General features: G+C 40.5%; 1 protein-coding gene across 1 annotated transcript in view; it reads left to right on the top strand.

Annotated features, from left to right (window-relative positions):
- The window catches only part of acadvl (acyl-CoA dehydrogenase very long chain), a 49271-nt gene that overhangs the window by 19090 nt on the left and 7888 nt on the right, over positions 1-22293 (top strand). Inside the window, exons 11-13 of the mRNA XM_076288988.1 lie at positions 13350-13454; positions 15237-15323; positions 21012-21074. Of these exons, the coding sequence (XP_076145103.1) occupies positions 13350-13454; positions 15237-15323; positions 21012-21074 (255 nt within the window). The remainder of the gene's footprint in view (positions 1-13349; positions 13455-15236; positions 15324-21011; positions 21075-22293) is intronic.

The following is a 22293-nucleotide window of genomic DNA, read 5'->3' as shown; positions in this document are numbered from 1 at the left end:
TATATGTACTTACTTGCTGAGAGAAATTGGAGCAAATCATAGAACTTACTTGCCTGAGGTCCTGTAGAAACTCTTTGTTTGAAGTTTGATACTCTTTCCCTAGATACTGCCATGTCAAAACTAGTCAAATATCTTTAATCAGTTTGATTCTCGATTAGTTTGTCAACACCGTCAATTGTGTGTCAACACCGTCAGTTGTGTGTCAACACCGTAAGATGGAGGTTTTTCATTTTTATAAAAAAATGTATATTTATTTTGTTCAATTGAGTGTGTTCATACATTAAAACACCAACTTATCTACATGCATCAGTGTCTTGTGTGCACAAAACCACTAATTGTATATATTAAAAATTAAAAAATAGTAAACTAAATTAAGGTAATTTAAAATGGCTTATTTCAAAACAATGTAAAATTATATTAAAAGTGTATATAATGCAATTTATCACTAAACCTTGCTAAGGCACACCATTTCTACACACTTAAAGACTTTAGAGTGTTGTTGAATTGATCAAACACACAAAAAAACATATTTTCATGTGTCTGACGGAGTTGACAAATGACAAGTTACTAAGTCAGTAAATGTCAATTTTTATAAAAAGTGGTTAATAAAAAACCTGTTCCTTTTCAGGCATGATAGATGAGATCTATGTTTATGATGATATCCAATTCAAATTAATGTAGTATTGATTTTTTGTTTGTCACTTTTCAAAAGTACTTTTGTCCCTTATCTCAAGAATCAGTGATATATATATATATCATTTTATGAGGCTTGCAATATTCTTACAAGAGTATTGTTGTATGTTTCTATGCATATCGCGTATCGTAAAATACATGCTCAAAATGGTGGATATAGTGGAGTGGCGAAGCTCAAATTTCCGTAGGCACCTGGAATTTGGCCCCTGGGGACCAAGACAAAGACCTAGAAACATTTTATTAGGTGGAAAAGGATAGAAAAAAGAATGTAACAACTAATAGTTACATATTTTTACCATAAATCCACCAAATTATTTTTTTCAAGTCAAAAGAAACAGGTTATTTTGATATTGATGTTACATGAAACATTCCATTAATTCATAGAGAGCGAGCATTGATTTCATAACATCACCATGGAGTGAGGAAAAACGCAAAATAGGTGGCTGGCAAATACAGTAGGTTGTTCATGAGCTCAGTGACGTATTTTATGGTCACAAAACCTTGGTTTTTAGATTTAATAGTGATTGTTTCTAACTAGGTATTACAAAATATAAGGTCACAAACGCTGAACTTATTTGTTAATACAGAACTACCGGCGTTTTAGAGTTAGCTCTGCCATGTTGGATAATTTTTTTCGCATTTTTTCACTTTCAAGCAACGTACGTCTCTCGAGTGGTGTCACGTTGCTTGGCAACGGCAAATGAAAAGGCTAAAGATTATAACTATTTGTGTGGGTAGAGGATGAACGAACAAAATTTTAAATAAACGATAGAAATGTTGTATCTTTAAACTAAATTAGTTGGTAATGGAACAGTTGTATAAAAGCAATTTTAGCAATTGCACATACACTCCCTCTCTAAACCCTACTCAGGTTGAGAACTATCATCTTGTCTCGCTTTTAGCAATAACAAGAATGACCAACTAACCTTCTCTGATCACGTTGCATCGGTTGCCGGCCTGGTCATGTCACTTTGCACTTTACAACATGCACAAAAATGTCCTTAAAACAACCCTTAACGTTCGTTTTCAAAACTGTGCAACTCAGAGTCAGAGTGGTTAGTGGTGTTCATTGATTATTAAAAACAAATATATCGGCGCAATGTATGATTTCCAGCCGTGTTATTTGCTAACTGGAACTATATTATCGAACACCACTAACCACTCGGTGAGTTGCACAGTTTTGAAAGCGAACATTAAGGGTTGTTTTAAGGACATGTTTGTGCATGCCCATAGGCAGCCACTCTGAAGTAGTCAAAGGCGATTCAAAACGAGTCAGAAAAGTCGAGACAGGATCAATCGTCAAAATTTCGGTGTTCACCACTCTAGTTCAACCAGAAAAAAACAGAAAAGGGACTCAACGTGCTAAACACCGGAATTATCCTTTAATACACAGGATTAGATGTTCTAATCCCTTGTGCCAAAATTCAAGGTAAAAGCACATTCAATAGCCCCTACTCAAATTAACTTAAAAAAAGCACGCTAACCACAAATCTGCCAACCAATGGTCACAAACACAAGACAAATGGCCCATCCAACAGCAGTATATAGTATGCGGCATGTCATTGGGGTTATCAAGTGGGCACCCTCATTCACCGATGTTTCGTTAAGTTAGGCCCACGACACCTCATGAAGGCTTAACAGTGAAACCAGCGTCCTGGAGACACTTCCCTCCATGCTGCCACCATATTACCACATTGAAATATCCAATACCCAAAATACTTTTAACCAGCCTAGGCATGGTCTAGGTTGGCTAGGTTGGTCCGTCCTGTTGATGCGGACTGAACCATAACCATAAAAACCCTAGCCAACCACCATCAACCTAGGCACAGTCCATCACAAACACAAAACAAACGAGCCAGTTAGCTTACCTTAGTTTACGCCCCATGTTGCCACCATATTACCACAATAAAATATCCAAAAACTCTTAACCAACCTAGGCATGGTCTAGGTTGGTTAGGTTGGTTAGGTTGGTCCGTCCCGTTGATGTGGACTGAACCATAACCCTAAAAACCCTAACCAACCACCATCGACCTAAGCACAGTCCGTCACAAACACAAAACAAATGAGTCAGTAGGCTTACCTTTGCTTGCGCCCCAGGAAGGGTGACTTCTCCTTACCCACAACCATTCGCTTGCTCATTCTGCTGCCAAGGACAAGTTATGGTTACACTTTACTTGACAGTGTCGACATAAGTGACATGACATTGTCATGAACGTGTCATAAAGAGGTCATAAACGTTTATTACATACCGCTTCTGTTATTAAGTGACATTCAGTTTTTGTCATAACAAGTTAGGGTTAAGATTAGGGTTAGGTTTAGGGTTAGGGTTAGGTTTAGAGTTAGGGTTTGGGTTGGGGTTATAGGATCAGGGTTACAGGTTAAGGTTAGGTTCCATGTGTCATGACAGTGTCATGTGTTCATGACAGTGTCATGTCACTATTATGTTGATACTGTCAAGTAAAGTGCTAACTAGAGATGCACCGATATGGAATTTTAGGGCCGATAACCGATATTTATTGGTTTGTTGTGGCCGATACCGATACGATAACCGATAATATTACTCTTGAAAAACTCATAATACTCCTCAATAGTACGGCAGTCAACAACATAACAGTAGCCTAGCCCTACAGTATGTGTGGCTCCTTTAAGTGAACCTGACGTCAGTGAATTGCGAGTGAGTGGCTAGAGAGTTTGAATCGTTTTCATTTAGGACTAAACACTCATAAACGGCTCAGCTTGGAATAAGCTACAGTATAGCGACCAAATCAGAGTTTGTGAGGGAAACTTAGGTTTAGTTTCAACTGCGGGTAACTGAATAAAGCTGCAACTCCTCAGACTGTATCTTATGTCTACTCTGTTGCGCACAACCTGCTGCAGCAGAAATGAAAGGCGTTAGCCCCGAAGGTTTTAATAACTTATTATGATGACCTGTCTGGAACTGAAGCACGAATGGTTAGCATATTTCTAGGTAATACCCAAGCTAAAGTAATGCAAATATAATACTAAAACACAACTTAGAACTAGGCCTACTTATGTACTCGACACACTAACAAGTTTGTTTATTTGTTTCCCTGACCAGCGCGGTAAAGTGCAAACACACCAGCACAAGACGGCTCTAGATAGGGCTGAGCTCCGCTCTGTTAAGGTTAAATGGCGGATCATTCACGAGAGGATTTTGAGATGCACAGATTCCCAAATGAACGCATATCCACAGATTTTGTTAGAGTGGTGAAATACATTCACACCGCTAACATTATATTGAGGAAAAAGTATAGCCAACCAAGCTCATGTAGCTCAGTGTAGCAGGACGGACCTTACGTAGGGCTAAATTAGGACTTTAAAAAATATCGGCGCAAATTATCGGACCGATAATAATATTTTCATTTTTTCACTTATCGGCTAATAATATATCGGCTGCCGATATATCGTGCATCCCTACACCCCTAAACATGTTACTAACCACCTGCCTTAGACTTTGTCCACAAATGCCCAATTCAGACAGCAAGCCAAAAGCAGATCTGGCCAATCTAAACCTTCGAAACCTTCGTGCACCGATTTCAATAGGCCTTAATCGTGCACTCCAACCTTGCTTGGCTGCCTCCTCCACTATTTCAGTGTATTTTGCTCATTGGCCTCTTCCACTCGGTCTTCCCAAGGAACAGTAAGTACAATGAAGTAAACTATCTTTTCTGAATCCGACCACAGAATTAAGTCGGGCCTTAGTTTAGTACTCACTATATGCGGAGGTACCGCCATCTGCTGGCCAAGATCAACCTTCATTTCCCAGCCCGTCCATTTTCCAACTGGCCGGTTTTACACGAGGTTTATCCCCCTGACGTATAAAGTTAAGTTAATCTAACCCCTTTACTAGCTGCTAATGAATTGACTTCTCTCCTTTTATCCTCAATTGCCGCTGCCACACATTTCAATACCTGGTTATGACGCCACGTATACCGCCCCTGGGTGAGACTTACCTTGAACCCTAATAGGATATGGTGGAAGCTGCCCACACACGAACAAAGTGTGCATTTATCACCCTCACCAAACCATTGACTTAAAGGTGCCATGTGTAAGAATTGAGGTAAAAATATCCCAAAAAATGAGCTACACGCATCAAAAGAATGAGAAGAAATAAGGGCGATGATGTCATTAAAAAAAACTAGGCAGGCTAACGAAACGCTAGAGATTATTGCAAACGTGTGTATAATGGCAGAGCCGGCGAAGAAGCAGCGAAAACCCTTGACAGAAGACGCAAAGAAAAGGAAAAGAGCTTCAGACCGAGCGAGGGGGAGTTTCGTAGAGAAAAAGCATCAGGCTTGCCTGGTGTCCCTTTAAGTTCTTGGGAGATGTGAGCACATCATATGTAGCACCTAACATAAACCTGATCCTACCAGCTTCCATGCCCCATAAATCTTTCCTAATCCGTCACCCACTGCCCTTGTTTTGCCTGCGACACTGCCTTAGTACATCTTACAGTCTCCTCCTGTCTATGCATTTCCTCCACTACCATTTTCCTCTTTTCTCCTGCAGAAGCCTTGCTCCACAAGGGTTTACTTACGTCCACCCCTAGACCCCCCCGCCCATGATGCACATGGCCCATTATATCCCTATGTCTCAATGCTGATTGAGCTTGCTCTGGGTTCTGTTCTGGGTTCTACTTCCTCCCTGCATTAACTGTGGGTGCAACTGTCCTCACCACTGGGTCCTTGGACTGAGTAAGAGTCATTTCCAATCTAGCCTTAGAGCACTTAAATTCCTCTGTCAGACTAGATATTGGCAACTCTATAATGCCCTTTCCATACAAGGCTACACTGCTTAAGCAGCGTGGGACTCCGAGCCATTTTCTGACATAGGAGTTGATCATTTTTTCCAACCTTTCTACCTTTGACAGAGGAACTTCATAAACTGTCAATGGCCACATTAGCCGAGGCAATAAACCAAACTGCAGACACCACAGCTTGAGCTTACCTGGCAGCCCTGACTTGTCAATATTTGCAATACCTTGCCTAGTGTCCTGTCTCAAGTCTTCAACCTGTGACTTATCACTGAGGCTTGCATCATACCACCTTCCCAGACTCTTCACTGGTTTCTCCAGAACTGTGGGAATCACCTCTTTATTTATAGCAAACTTCTTATCTATTACCTTACCTTTAACAATTGAGAGACTTCTAGACTTACTTGGCTTCACCTTCATTCTGGCCCATTGCAGATTGCTATTTAACTTATCCAGCAACCTGTTGGTGCATGGAACGGTTGACGTCAAGGTTGTCATGTCGTCCATTAAAGGCCCTAATCGGGGGGAGGCGTGGCCCTCCCTGCAACTTCTCCCCACCCACTACCCATTTTGAGGCCCTAATAATGACCTCCATTGCCATTGTAAAAGCAAGTGGGGAGATGGTACATCCCGCCATGATTCCTATCTCGAGTTGTTGCCACCCTGTGGTGTACTCAGCTGTAGTAAAACATAGTTGAATATCCAGAATGCTAGTATGCTTTTACTAGGCTTTTAATGCTACCTGGGATTCTGGGATTGTAAGTCATTTTGAATAAAATCATCAGCTAAATGACTAAATGTAAATTCTTGAATGATTCTGAAGTCTGACTACACAAATTCAGATCACACTACATGAACTTGCATATGGTATCACAGGGGCCAATTTTATACATTTTTTATTTGTGATTTTTTAAATATTTAAGGACGCTGTTCATGAGTAAAGAATTACATAGATTTATGGTAAAAAATGTAACTGTATTAGCTGTTAGTTTCTGCTTTCAATCCCTTTTCACCTAACAAAACCCATTTTTGTCGGCCGCCCACGATTCTAAATCTGATCAGACCCCCTTTGTGAGTTTTTCTACCACATTTTATGATTTTATCACAGTGATCAATTTTTCTGCTTAACTACCCCACTAACACTTGAGACTGGAGAGTCTGTTTTTTTTTATCAGCTTAGTGTCAGACTGACAGTCAGTGTGATTCTCACTTTCTGTTTCTCACCGATCTGTCTGTCTGTCCTCTTCATTTTTGCCTCACTCATACCCAACTACTGAGACATACAATGTGTATACATGACACCATGAACAAAAAAAAAAAGTTTTGGATCAAAATATACCAAATGTACACCAAAAATATCGCAAAGAAAAAACACACTCACACTCTCACTGACCATCTGACCAACACAGACATGTACCCATATTATACTGAGGGACAGCAACAGCTATATTACAGTATAAATAGAGGATTAATTACTATTTTCTTTGTTCTTGTTTTATGTAAATACATACAACCACTCTCTCCCCAAACTCATTTTCCACTCAGCCAGTCTGTCAGTTTGTCAGTCTACTGTATCTCTTCCTTTGTGTGTTCTGTGGCTTGTCCTCTGTGCACACTGCGCTCTTCTTGAGAAGTCAAACTCTCAAGTTTTTTTTTAGTGGGGGTATTTCTCTACACCTTTGAACTCACATTTGGGTTTGGTGGAGCAAATCAGCAGATGGTAGCTATTGCTGTGTGTGTGTGTGTGTGTGTGTATGTGTGTGTGTGTGTGTGTGCAAGATAAGAGGTTCTGTTGTTTGTGTGCACACCCTTAATACAACATTGCATTCATTTCATTTCTGAAGAAATCAATACCCTGGAGGTGCATTTATGGGAAATAAGATCAGTTGCATCTGTCGATTAACTATTGAGTTAGTTAGTTTGTTTGCTTGTTTGTGTATTTGGGCTATTTTGAAGTTTTTGAAACTAGGTAGACATCAGTAACTGTGTTTGGCGATGGTGTACCTATATAACATGGTTTATGAGCATGAGCAGGGCCAGGTTAAAGGCATCTTGGGCCCAGGGCAGAGGCCTCCCCGAGGCCCCCCCACCCCCCTTTGTTTTTCAATATATATTACTATTATTATTATTATCAATATACATAAGACAGAGAGAGAGAGAGAGGCAATTAAATTATGACAGACATAATGTAAAAATTAATTTTGCATTTATATGGTGGAACCGTATAACCAACATAATAACACAATTGTACCAACATACAAAAAACAAGTAGCCTACAAACATGGGGCAATGCACACAAAAAAATCAACCATGAAATATTACATTATTACCATCAATTACTTCAACTAAGGCTTAGAGTTTGGCACGCACATCTAATACAAACAAGGGGGGTGTCGTAGCCGATAACGGTAACGTTGTCAGGGACAGGGGTAGTATGCTTAGACGTGGACTTATCACTATTTTGATCCTCGTTTTGAAAAAAGTGGACAGGGCGCCTGCAGGAATGAATGCGATGGTACGCACACACCCAACTTTCAACGCTTTGATAATATTTGTCCCGGTTAGGTTCCTGCATTGGTCGGTTAAAAAGTAGCCTACATATTGTAGTAGGCTAATAACATCCACATGCAATATCTTTATAACAACAACGCCTAACAACGACCTATTTATTTGGACAACTTTGTATAGCCCTATAAAGGCTAAAGTTACCTAATTTTGTTCTAGCGAAGGCTACGTTCACGTATGGCTAAACAGTGGTAATGCTAGCCTAACGTTTTGACAGGCAATAATCTTGCCTACCTACCTTGTGCTTGCGGCTTGCCCATTTGAAATAACTCCTCTCGCTTTGCTGTCTCCATCCTTTCTGTTTTCGTTGTTTAAAAAAACGTGTTATATCCATGATGAGTCTCGAGTTAATGAATTAGCTCATACCATTGTGTGCTGATAACCAGCATAGATAGTAATAGAAAACAACAAGCTAGCCTACAACTTCTGTAGCATGCCTGTGTATCTCTCCTGCTCAAACAAAAGGTGCGCGCGTGCATAGTTCTGCATTAAGTTGATTTTGATACAAACTTTGTTTGTTACAAACTTTACTTTACAGAAAATTGTAAATAGCCTACTGGCATGCAGTTAATGGAATAGGCTACTGTGCAGAGTTGAGAAGTTATGGTAGCCTAGGCCAATTTGGTGTGAATACACGCTCACAGGGGACATTCTCTCTCATTGTTGAGTAGCCTGGCTGATACGCACAGTGCGTACGGCCGTGGTTTTGGCGCGCCTTACTGAGAACGTCTGGCTGAAGCTCTCTCTTTTTTCGAGTTCCGCTTTCATATTTCCTAATTGTCTCATGCGAAGCCATTGTTGTCTGTGATAGCATGCATTGATACGGGCAAAGACAGGTGACAATAAGACACTTGTTTTCTTTTTTAAATGTCCCGCGCCGGGGCCCCCTAGTGGCCGGGGCCCGGGGCAGCAGCCCCTTTGTCCAATGCCCAAACGCGGCCCTGAGCATGAGTGGCCTGCAAATAGTGGAAAACTACCAGTTCGCCCTTGAGGCTGAGATTTAGTTGCGTGCTGTAACAGTGTGTGGTTTGAGAGATATTCTGCAGTGCCATCCGCAAGGTTCCATTGACTTGCCAACAACAGTGGGCGAATGGAAAGTGCAGTAGGTGTCATTCCACCGGCTACAGTCATAAACGACTGCATTTACTGTCGCTGTCAGTGGTTCAGGGGACCCACAATGAGAGCAGTCAATATGGATGGGTATTGGCACTGATGTCCTGATTTGATTCAATTATGGTTAACGCTTTGATTCAATGACCTCAGATTCTGATTGAATATCATTTTGATTGGAATGAGATACAAAGTATCAGTTTTCCAGACTTGGAGAGATGATTGATCCATACATTTTACAAATCGATATTGAATTGGACAAATATTTTACAACCCCAAATCAGAAAAAGTTGGGACGTTGTGTGAAATATGAATACAAACAATGTAATAATCTGCAAAATGTTATTATCTGCAAACTTTTATTAGTTGCAAAAAGGTCACAGACAACATATCAAATGTTAAAAGTTGGGACGGGGATAATAAACTGCTGGAAATGTTGTGTAATGATAAAGAAAACAAACGGAGGAATGTTTCACAACTAATTAGGGTAACTGGCAACACGATTGGGTATGAAAAAGATCATCCCACAGAGGCAGGGTCTCTTAGAAGTAAAGATGTAGGGGTATTCATCAGTGTTGCGCGGTCTGCCCGAAATTAAGCGGTCGCCCGCGGATGACCGCGGTCACCCGCGGTTATGAGTCATAAACAAAATATTTTAATGATATTCGGGTCATTTGCGGGCGGGTCAGTTAAAATTAATTAAATATATATTTTCTACAAATAGGCCTACTTAAAATATCACGAGAAGGCTAGCATCAATACAGTAAAGTCAACAGTAAAGAAGCAAGACGCGAGTTAAAATAATAAAGACACCCCTTCAGGAAAAGCGATATAGGCTATGGGAAATATTGGGAAAAGTTGTTAAAGAAGATGACAGTAGTACAAGTTATGGTCTAGGCCAGGGATTCCCAAACTGTGGTACGCGTACCCCTGGTGGTACGCGAGCTGCCACTAGGGGGTACGCGAGATGAAAAGGGCAATGGCGGAAAGAAGTGAAAAATGATTAATTAATTAATACTCAAATTAATGAATAAATAATACACAATTTCGAATCGGGTTATAATGATATGGAAACGTGAAATTAAAGGAAATAATTTGTAAACTCTATAATAGGCTATGTTTTCATTAAAAAAATAAGCTACACAAAATACACGTGATTTCCTGTCTGCAGCCAGAATATCTGGCGCGTTAGTTTCGTTGAAGTATAGGCTAGGTAGAACGCTGCATAAACATGGAAAAGTGGGTAAAAACAGGGACACTGTCCAAAAGGTCTAATTAAAGCGATCGAAGAGGAGAAGCGAGAGAAACAGAGCAGGGCACAGGTAACGATGGGATGGGGGCAGACTAATGAAGGTGGAGATGGAGCGCAGGGGGATAAAAGAAAGAACGAGACAGAAAGACTGCGCGAAGAAAACAAAAGTATGATGAGGCATATAGCCCTCGGCTTCACGTGGATCGGGAGACAGACTGCCCAAAGCCTCAGTGCGTGGTTTGCAGTGAGATGCTATCTAACCATTCTAATGTGGTTCTCCACACTGTTTTTTTTAGCGTGAGAGCTCATAGACCAGTTGCACATTTTGATTTTGTTATAATGTAGGGCGGCTAATTAAATATGCCTGGAATGCGTCAATAGAATGTGTTACTTTTTTATGTGTTGGATGGTGGGTACGCGAGCCAAGTCAGGATGTAGAAGGTGGTCCGCGGGGAAAAAAGTTTGGGAACCGCTGGTCTAGGCCTACTTCTTGCGAAGCCATTTAAAAGTATGACAGCCAAAACGGGCAGCCTGCAGGAATAAATATTATGGCACAGACTACACAGCCATATCTACCGGTATATATAGGTTTGCGCATGCATAAAAGTTACCTTAGTTTGTTGTGTTTGTGACTTGTGGATGTGCTTTAGTAAAGCTTTGTGCTTCATTCAGCATTATAAACCAGTTCTTATGCTAACGTTTTGACCAGCAATGTATCTGTCTTGCCTACCTTGCCTCACCATTTCTGTTTTCGAAAGAAAGATTTATGTCCATGGCCTTCAAATCTTATCCTAGTGTTCTAATCCTTGGTGGTTGCGTGCGTGCTTGCGCTCTTATTCTCATTCTCTCTCCTGCGCAAACATTATGTCCTGCATGCCTACTGCGTGTAGTTCTACTGCATAAAGTTTCGCAAATAAATTAGTTTGTTTTACAGAAATGGCCTACTGTCACACTGCATGCAGGCTATAACCAAAAGCACACATTTTGTAAATAAGCGGGTCGGATCGCGGGTCGGGTATAATTTCGTCCTAATTAATATTCGCGGTCCAAGTTGCGGTCGGGTTGATTAAAATATCGGGCGACCGCGGGCCGCTTGTGACCAAACCCGCGCAACACTGGTATTCATAACTATGTGTAAGTAAACCTGTGTTCACAAATTATGAAACAATGTAATTTTAATGCTTATTAACATGGAATTGTGAAGTATTTGGGGAGTTCATCATCTACAGGACATAATATTATTAAAAAAAATTCAGAGAATCCAGAGAAAACTGTAAACAAGGGAAAGAGCTGAAAAACAAATTGGATGGCCATGGTCTTTTGGACCTCAGATGGCACTGCATCAAAACCAGACCTGTTTCCAGACCTGTCATTGTATGGGCTCAGGAAAACCTCTGATAACCATTGTCTATGTGCACAGTTTGATACTCAATTCAAAAACTGCAGCCAAAATTGTAACAGCCAAAGTTGTATAGAGACATAAAAAAAAAATATACCGTCTTATCTGGGCCTGAGCTTGTTTAAAATGGACTAAGGTAACATGGAAAAAGGTCCTGTAGTATCCAACCTATCCAACTTCTATGACAGTGTGGAGGAGCATTAGTGCCTACAGCATGGGCACCTTGCACATTTGCCAAAGCACAATCAATTCTGAATGATGTACACACCTCAAGCATGTCTTGACTCTTTATAAACAAACCTCAAAACAAAAGCGAAATTTCGTGAAGTCAATTTTTTGTTAGGCTATGTGATGACCGTATAAATAACGAAAAGAATGCACACCCTCCGAGGTGCTGGCAAGGGAAAATAAATTAAGAAAAACTTGGTCGCCGCACACTCTATCTCTTATTCCTGTTATTTTAAATCCAACGTTTCGACCTGTCAGCCTTTGTCAAGGAACCTTTTCTCACGCTATGTGATGACACCATTTTACTGTAGGCCTTCACTATTCAGTTCACCATGCTTACGTTTTCAAAATCAAAGACTGGTTTGTGTTCTTTCTGGAATTAAATGACATTCAAGGCCAATGAGAAAGTCCACGTTCCACTTTTTCATATCAACCTAAATTAACGAGGTGGTGGATCAGTCTGGTTCTACAGTATTTTAAATAAATCACGCCTCTTTCATAAGGCCGCCTTGATTTCAAACGCGCACTGTTGGTGTGACAGAGGCAGGAATGGGAGAATACGCGTAACACAGAGGTGTGTATCTCAAGTGCGTAAAAAAAAAGCTTATGCACGATTTACGCGTGAATGGGAGAATTTGAAACTGCTCATTGTTGTTTATAGTAGGTCAAGTATAGTAGGTGTCAAGTCATAACTAGTCCTAGATGACTGATTTGTGTTGTTTAGTGCACTTTGGCATTCCCACCGCCTACTACTAATATGCATCTGGGTCACGACATGCTCTGAAACCAGGCACAGGCTTACAGGCCGGGAAATATAGGCCTGTACCTGGGAAATATAGGCGTGTGTGTGTGTGTGTGTGTGCCACTGTGCTTTCTGTTTCTCCCACTGTTCTGGCGTTAGGGTCTTCTGTTCAAAGTCATGGATCACCTTTAGTTCTTCAGCTAAACAGGTGTTCACCATTCTGGAAATATACAGTGTGGTCAGAAATATGGTCAAAACTAATTGATTTTGTACAGTCACAACAGTCCAACTATGTCTCGTTCAACCCTCATTATGAGAATGTTTCACCTTGTTACCTGTGCCTCTAACTGTGTGTGTGTGTGTGTGTGTGTGTGTGTGTGTGTGTGTGTGTGTGTGTGTGTGTGAGTGAGAGAGAGAGAGAGAGAGACTTACTGATAGTGCGAAAATGTATAGTATAATCTGCTGTACCATATTTACCATATGTGTGTGTGTGTGTGTTTGCGCTTCTGGTTTAATTGTATCTGTCGCTCTGTCCCTGTGTCTCTGTCTGTCTTCTCCCCTCCTCTCTGTGCGAATCTCTTATCAGGTGGACCATGCTGCCAACCGCACGCAGTTCGGCAACAAGATTCACAATTACGGCGCTATCCAGGAGAAGGTGGCACGCATGGCCATGCTGCAATACGTGACTGAGGTCAGATGGCGTGCCCAGGACGACATACACACACACACACACACACACACACACACACACACACACACACACACACACACTGAGCAGATCCTGGTCCATATGTGTCATACTGATCCTGAGTCAGCAGTGGTCATATCTGGACCGGCTCTGGTCCCAACTTTCAATCTATGTTAATCACTGGCCATCTTTTGAACTTTTTTACATTGGTTGCACTGGTGCGCCTAAATTATTTATTTAGGTGCACCCAAATTTTTCATCGCGCCACCTTTAACGCCACAATATCAAGATCACATTTTTATCGCTCTCCATATACATTCAGTGTCTGAGCTGTTGTCAGTGCATGGACCGGAAATGACCGTATTGATTTGATTTTGGGGGCCCCCACCGCCTTGACACCATCAGTAATATTGAATATTTTGTGATCATTCACATCAGTGGCAATCCTAGACTCTGCTCGACCCTCCACACACACACGGAAAATGATGTCTTGTCATATGTTTCTATTTCATATTTTGGAATTCATAAACTTTATATATTTTGTTAAGAATTTATAGTATATTATGATCTGCATAATTACTAATAGCTAAAAATATATAGTAATTAGAGGAAAATAGTTGCACTTAGTCCAAGGATATATGGATGCAATTCATTATGTTTTCTATGTCATTAGATAAAATAAATGTTCAAAAAGTCAAAGAAAATCTTTCTGGGATCATAGAAGAGATAAGTATCTTGCAATGTTCATTTCTATGATTTTGGTGAGCACTACATGAATGATAGACATGATGCGTGAGCTAACGGGATAGTTGCTTTTAAGGAACTCTCAAGAAGTTTGCCAATAGGTTGTGTATCTTATTTCGGAAATGTCATTAAACGCAACAGTAGGCCTAAAATTCCATAGATAATTCCATAGATTCCATTAAAATAAATTCCATAGCTTAGGTAGGTTAGCAACACAAACTTGAGAAGTGAGGAAGTCAGCAAATCAGCTTAACATTAGCCTGCTATTATTTGTTGCTGTGTGGCCACAGCATCACTTCAACTAGCAGCCATGTCTCGCTACTTATCACATGACAGCTGCAGGTTAAAAGCTGTGTATGTGTGAGGAGAAAAGACACAGGCTACGGGAAGCACCGAATGTCATTCTTTAAAGTATCGATAGTAATAAAATTAGGTATTGTGATGTTTCTAATTTCAGAGTATTTTGATACTTTTGTAGTATTGGTGCACCGTGCAACACCAGTCAATAGAAGACAAACGCTTAGTACATGGAGAGACAGCAGATGTGAGGTAAGTCTAGGCGCTCACCCTTATGACATCATGTGCACCAGTGCGACATATGAAAAATGTTAGGCGCACCCTTACAAATTTTGGTCACACTCTAGACCCCTGGTTAGTCTTCTCAGCTTTGTATGTTTGTTACAGGAAGAGGATGTGGAAACTGGGCTAACAAAAAAAAAAAAAAACATTTAATAGCTTCTCTAATATGAATGATATGTTTAGGTTTTGATATGTTGTCAGAGGTTGTGCTTTGCAATATAAAAAAATATAGAGAGAAATGGAAAAGAATTGTCAAAATGTACACTGAATGCTCTGTCACATCATGATGTTATGCCTTTGGTTACATTTACTTATCACAGTTAAAAGTGAGGTAGTGGTTCAAAACAACTTATTTCTTCTTTCTTTCTGTTTAATTGCTAATTTAATTGCCTCTGTGTGTGTGTGTGTGTGTGTTTTGTTTGCGTGTGTGTGTGTGTGTGTGTGTGTGTGGCTCTCTTACAGTCTATGGCCTACATGATCAGCGGTAACATGGACAGTGGTGCAGCCGACTTTCAGATTGAGGCAGCCATCAGTAAGATCTTTGCCTCTGTAAGTGACTTTTTGCTTTTGTAGTTCTTGCTACTGGGCACTTTGAAATACAGTACCTTCCAGAATTATTGGCACCTTTGGTAAAGTTGACAAAAAACAGGTATAAAAAATAATCCGTTGGTGATTTATTGTAATCTCACAATGAAAACAATGAGGAAAAATCCACCCTTGAAGGGAAGCAAATGTATTCTGAGAAAAAGGAAAATCTCATAAAGAAACTAGAAATGCAATTCCGAGGAATTACACGAGGGGATGCAATCTGCTGGTTAGGGTGTTGGTGGGGCTGTTGAGCTTGCTGCTAGCTGGTTGGTAGGGTAATTGTGATACCTGCAAAGGTGCTTTTGGAGTAACCAAATTTGAATCTTGTGTGACATGGCATTCTTGAGATATCACACTCAAGGTGTTTTTGACCTTGACATTTGACCTTCAACCTCCAACATCAACTCACTTCACCTTTGAGTCCATAAAAACACTCGTACCAAATTTGAAGCATGTACGTCAAGCCGTTCTGGAGATATAATGCTGAATGCATGAGATATGGCTGGGACTTTTATTTTGACACACAGAAAACACTTTAACAGGATGTGTAGTTCAGGTATAGCTAGATTGTATGCTTAGAGGCTGAGACAGTTGAATTCCTCACAGGTGACACCTGTGCCAGTGTTCTGATTAGCCTGGGAACTGCTCTGAGAACTACTTAACGAGCGCAGCTGGCTCTATTATGACATCACAGCCCCCATTCAAGTCTATGGGGGAAAAATACACTTTTAATTACAAATATCTCAAAAAGTATAAACTTCTCAAAAATGAGAAACGGATAGGACGGTAAAGCCTTGGAAGATCTACGGAACGGTGTTTGAACCAAATTTGTACGTTAAGCGGTTTGGGCTGAATAGCGCGCACAAAAAGGTAAAAAGAAAAATAATAAGAAGAAGAAGTTTTCGGATTTCAATAGAGGGGATGCATCCCCTCTAATAAATATTTTTAACACATTTTTGCTCACAAATATTGGCAACCCTAGAAAAATCTTATATACAAAACCTAACAGAAGTATTTTCCTATCTAAATTCAACTTATTTAAGTTAATCAGAGTGTCTTTGAACTTTCAGAAGTAGTTCATGGCTTTCTTTTTCACTAAGGTATGAAAATAAAGTGACACAGAAGCTAAATCCTCTAGTCATTTTTCAACATTGGAAAGACAAATACACTAAATCTAAATAAAAACAAAGCGTGTTGACATTTGTAAGTCAGGGGATGTCTATAAAAACTAGGTAATTTGTTGAAAATGCCTATATTTACAGTTAAAACAATGATTAACAGGTTGTAATCAACTGGAAATGTGGCAAACATGCTTGGATAAAGACCAATGGTTATCTTGCCCCCATCACATTATGGAGGATGGTAAGATAGGCAAAAAATTCCGTAAGAACCACTGTTTGAAAGTTACAGAAAAAGGTATCATCTTGGGGTCACCAAGTCCCCCAAAAAATCTTCAAAAGTGACCTCACTGCTGATAGATTATTTAGAGGGCATACCAGGTAAAGGCCAGTCCAGTCATTTAATTACCAATGTAAACGTTAAGTTACTGAATGGTACATTGACTTTGTCTGGAAGTGTGGTCTATTGTCAGATGAAATGAAAATTGCGCTCTTTAGCTAGAAACACTTTAGGGGCTCTATCTTGCACGTTAGCGCAATTTACTTTGCGCAAATCGCTTTGTGGGCGGATCTTGGGCGCTGTTTCTATTTTACCGGCGGGATCATGACTGTTGCACCCGACGCAAATCTAAAATGGGGTGGTCTGTAGTAGCTACATTACTCATGGGTGTGGTTTGGGCGTAACGTGCAATAAACCAATCAGAGCGTCATCTTACATTCCCTTTAACAACAGGCACGCTTGTTCCATAGCAGATTGCTATTATGATGGCGGATTTGCCAGGCGCAGCCAGGAACGGTTCACAGCGCTATAGTCAATTGGGAACAGTTTGCTATTGATTTTTCCTCTTGACAAAATGTAATACAGAAATGTCACTTTCCGATGTTTTGGGATCACTCTCACTGAATCACGAGGTTATGAATGCATGGTGATATTTTTGCAATGTAATCTAACATTACCTCACTATAGACAATGCAGATCTGTCAGATAAGCTCTCCTCTCCCGTGCTGCTGCTGGGGCATTTGGGTTAAATGGCATCGGCATGCAGTTCAACATCACGTCTCATTAAGTCCTCTAATATTTCCTAATTTATGTCATCAACACATCCGTGATTCGTGGAAATGTGTTCGCTAGATTTATACCCGTTTTTTCACATCGGACACCACACTGATTTCCCTCGTGTAGCAATATTTGTCCTTGTAATTATGTTTGGTTTGGAGAAATGGGAACTGCGTCGTATAGATGAGAGGAGCAAAGTGCATTGCGCAACACAGGCGCCCAAGCAAGCGCTCCTGCAGGTGTAAGCTACGCCTTTACCTTACCAACAGGCAACTCAACAACGAGAAACAGTTTCCAAGTTGACCTAACTTTCCAACTCTGCACAGTATCCCATTAACTGCATGACAGTAGGCTATTTACAATATTTTATGTAAAGTAGAGTTTGTAAACACGTTATCATCAACTTAATGCACGCACAACTTTTGTTTGAGCAGGAGAGAGAATAACAATGAATGGACGCAGCAACTACAGAAATTGTAGCCAAGGCTATTTGCTGCTTTCTTTTACTGTCTATGGTTGCTGGTTAACAGCACATAATAAGCTTATTTAAGCGAATGCACAAACTCAAGACTTCAAGGCCATCATGGATATAAAACGTTTTTTGAAAACAACGAAAGGATGGAGGGAACATAGCAAAGCTTGGAGTTATTTCAGATGGGCTACAACAAGGTAGGCATTGTGGTGCTTGTCAAAACCTTAGCACAGCTGGAATAATGCTTATAGGCTGATGTTAAAGCACACACAATGTTTAAAGCCATACACAACGGTAAATTGGAACAAAACTAAAGCTAACTTCAGCCTCCATAGCCTACATCCTGATGTGTTGATATTGAGGCAGTGATTCCATGCAAAGGCTTGGGCTTCAGGGCCCCCTGACCCCTTGGGCCCCTGGGCCTGGGCCCGGTAGGCCCGTGCAGTAATCCATCCCTGTTTATAGGGCTGTATAAAGTTGTCCAAATTCATAGGTCGCAATTAGGCGTTGTTGTTGTAAAGATATTGCATGTAGATGTACTATATAGGCTACTAAATTTTTAGTTGACCAATGCACGAACAAAACCGGGAAACGGACAAATATCAAGGCTTTGAATGTTTCCATCTGTGCACAGGGTTTCTGTAGATTGGTGTGCATAGCATTTATTCTTGCAGGCCTGTGGCCATACATGCGCCCTTAAAATAGCACCTGAATTTGTGCCACTGACTTTAGACCAGGAGGTTCCTGGTCTTTGGCAGAATTGTTTTCTGAAACTGCAAAATATCAACAGGGACCGTTTGCGCCGGAATACGCCCCCTCTATTCGCAAAATAGGAAAGACTAAATCGCGAGTATACAAAGTCAATTGCGCTGGCGTGCAAGATAGAGCCCTAGGTGTGTTTGGCGTACATAGAAGAACGACTATACTGAAAAATACCCCATACCTAATGAGAGTTATGGTGGAGGGGCTGTGCTATTGTGGGGCTGTTTTTATTCCCAAAGGCCTGGTAGGTACGGTGCATGGTATCATCAAAGGAAATCTGTCAATCTCTGCCAAGACATTAAAAGTTGGTCATGATTGGATCATTCATCTGGTCAATGAACCAATCCAACGTCCAGATCAAAACAAATATGGTTTACTGAACACAAAATCAAGCTTCGGCCATTACCAAGAGAAGGAAAGAGGAGAGATAGACTTCTCCGCATAGTCTGTCTGCCTCTCCACCCTCTCCATGTTTGTGTACTGTCTGTCCACTAACCACTTTTTACCACTGTCTTACTGCTTCACTGTTTGCATGCTATATTAGCACATATGCATAACCCCTCCCTTCATCCCACAGCCGGATTGTGGTCACACTTATACCTTTACTTAATATAGTTATAAATATATATAAATATAATAAATATATAAATAATATATATATAAGTAATATATATTATCTTGCCTTCTCTCTTATATGTCGATATTTATTTTATGCTGGTCTCTAGACTTATCCTTGCACTGTTGCACTGTTGGACTTATTCATTTGCACCATCACCATGACACTCACTCTCACAGAGCACCTTACCTTACTACAGTATGCACAGAGAATCACAGGCTCAGTCCCTGCCTCAGTCATTGCAAGTGTCTCATGCTAAATCACCCACTATGTGGTTACTGTTTTAGACTTGATTTAGATTTAGTGTTATTTAGTATAATTTGTATTTTAGTATATTCTTTATCTTCTACTGTCCTTATTGCTTGTTGTGTTTTTTATATTATATACTTTTAATTACTTTTTCTGCTGTTAGTGAATGTTGTGTGTGATGTCTGTATGCTACTGAGACCTTGAATTTCCCCTTCAATAATCAATATTGATCAATAAAGTATATATCTATGTATCTATCTATCTATCTATCTCAGTCCCCTGATCTAAACTCCATAAAAAAAACAGTGGGGTTAGTCAAAGAGGAGAATGCACAAGTGTGGACCTAGGAATCTGGATGATCTGGGGAGATTTGGTAAAGACGAACGGCCTTAAATCCCTTGCTTTGTATTCTCCAACTTTATGGGGTGTCATAAGAGAATGTTACAAGCTGTGTTATTGGCAAAGGAAGGCTTAAGAAGGTATTACAAGCAGGGGTGCCAATAATTGTGAGCGACGTGATAAATTTGCTTCCCTTCAAGGTTGGATTTTTCCTATTTTTTTTCATTGTGAGATTACAATAAATCACCAACAGATTATGTATGATACTAGCCTGGGTTTTCCCATGCTGTCTTGCGCGCGCGATTTAATTCACGCTGCTAGGCAGCCTGGATACCATGGAGCAAATTTTCGCCTCAGTTAGGGGACTAATCACAGAACGGAGGGAGGGCAGTAAGACGATGACGACACACCGTATTCGTCTTCATTCGCTAAACCACGTTTCAAATACGAGAAAATGAATGCCTAGTTCCCAGACCCCGTCTCATTTGAGATGAGGGTATGACGTTAGCCAGGCTAGTATGATACAGGTTTTTAGTCAACTTTAGCAGAGGTGCCAATAATTCTGGAGAGTACTGTAGTTGTATGTTTGGTTTAGTTGCAGTTGCAATTGTTTGAACTGATATATTTCCATATGTTCCTTATCATACAAATACATGCAGTTTAATATTTTTTTTTAATGCATGTTATACTGGTCAAAAATTTAATAATAAAATGGTACCGTGGCGTAAACACATCTAGCATTTGAAATTACTGCCAAAGGCAACAAAATTGCCTCATGTTAAATTTTGAAACAAAAAATTACGTAAGCCATAAAATAGATGTGTTGTATTTTAGCCCTTTTCCCTCTGTGTGCTTAGGGACAGAAGAGTAAAATAGAGTTTTGGTGGTACTGTAATAAGGCACTAATTGGCAAGAGCTGTTTTAAGGAATTGTCTGATGTGATTGCAGTTCCTCATATTGTGTGTGTGTGTGTGTGTGTGTGTGTGTTTGTGTGTGTTTGTTTGTGTTTTTGTGTGTGTGTTTGTGTGTGTTGCAGGAGGCTGCTTGGACTGTGACTGATGAGTGTATTCAGATCATGGGAGGAATGGGCTTCATGAAGGTGGGTGATCAACTCTTCATGGTATTGCACAACTGGTGCCCAAAAACACTGGTTTTATTTTGCAATATACTGATGACATCAGCAATTGTTCAGCCCTGAGCCGCTGGGCACTGTGGCACAAGCAGCTGCGGCGTCCGTAACATATTTGGCTCCAAGCACCCACGGGACCCCGGGTTCAAATCCATCCCACGGTCGTTTCCCGATTCCACCCCATCTCTCTCTCCCACTCACTTCCTGTCACTCTTCATTGTCCTATGAATGAAGGCAAAAAGCCCCAAAATATACTTAAAAAACATCTATCTTGTTTTAGGACTTAAGTTAGACAAGCACATGAACTACAGAACAGACAAGCATAATGAATCACAAAAGACCCCTTTGTAATTTATGGGTGGGTTCATTCTTGCTTGGTCTGCAGCCACTTACTTACCTCTTACTAAATGAAATGCTATGTTGAGAAAGTGACTGATCACTCGCACACAGTCATATTTCCAAAAGTCCCTTGCATGATGGAGGAAGTGGAAAAAACCCTGTTTCAAAACCCGCCATAGGGCTCGCTAAATCGATAGAGGTTCATCATGATGGTTTGTCTATTAGAGGGTGTACTGTAGCTGTTAATAGAAGAGGTTCTAATCGGGTTGTGACCGTGCACAATAGTGCACTTGAAAACTACGGGGGGGCGGTGGTGGTGTAGTGTTTAACTCATTGAGTGCCAAAAACTTAATATTACGTTTTTAGCTTTTTTTTTTATTACGAAACTAGACACTCTAACACACCTTATATGTGATTTTGGGAACTCTGTGATGAATGGAAATGAAATATATGACGATCGAAAACTCATGAAAACGCACAATCTGGACATTTTATCATAACTCTGTTGCCGGTTTGGGTCGAATCAGTGACGCATGCACGTCATCTCAAAACCAGGCCATTTTCGTGGGTCTATCACTAGGTGGCAGTCTCGTAAGGTCTCGCTGATCACTTCCCGGAAAGTCTACAGGCAACACTTAATATTTCATCAAAGACGTTATATCTCTATTTCTAGAAAAAAACAGCGATTTTGATGAAAACTAGCCACTGTTTAGCTTGGTATTTCTCAGGAACAGAGGCGTGTAGAAATACACGGTTTGCACCCACTGAGAGCTTAAAGTCTCACCTTTTAAACGAGCCATTGTATGTGTTCATAGCTATAACACAGAATATGCTGTGGCTGTACAAAAAT

Source organism: Alosa pseudoharengus, unplaced genomic scaffold (assembly GCF_046254945.1).
Source record: "Alosa pseudoharengus isolate Yale_2024_CS ecotype anadromous, Long Island Sound unplaced genomic scaffold, YU_APseudo_1.1 YU_APseudo_1.1_scf_17, whole genome shotgun sequence".
In the NCBI taxonomy this organism is placed as follows: domain Eukaryota; kingdom Metazoa; phylum Chordata; class Actinopteri; order Clupeiformes; family Clupeidae; genus Alosa; species Alosa pseudoharengus.
This window is presented reverse-complemented; position numbering and strand designations above follow the sequence as displayed.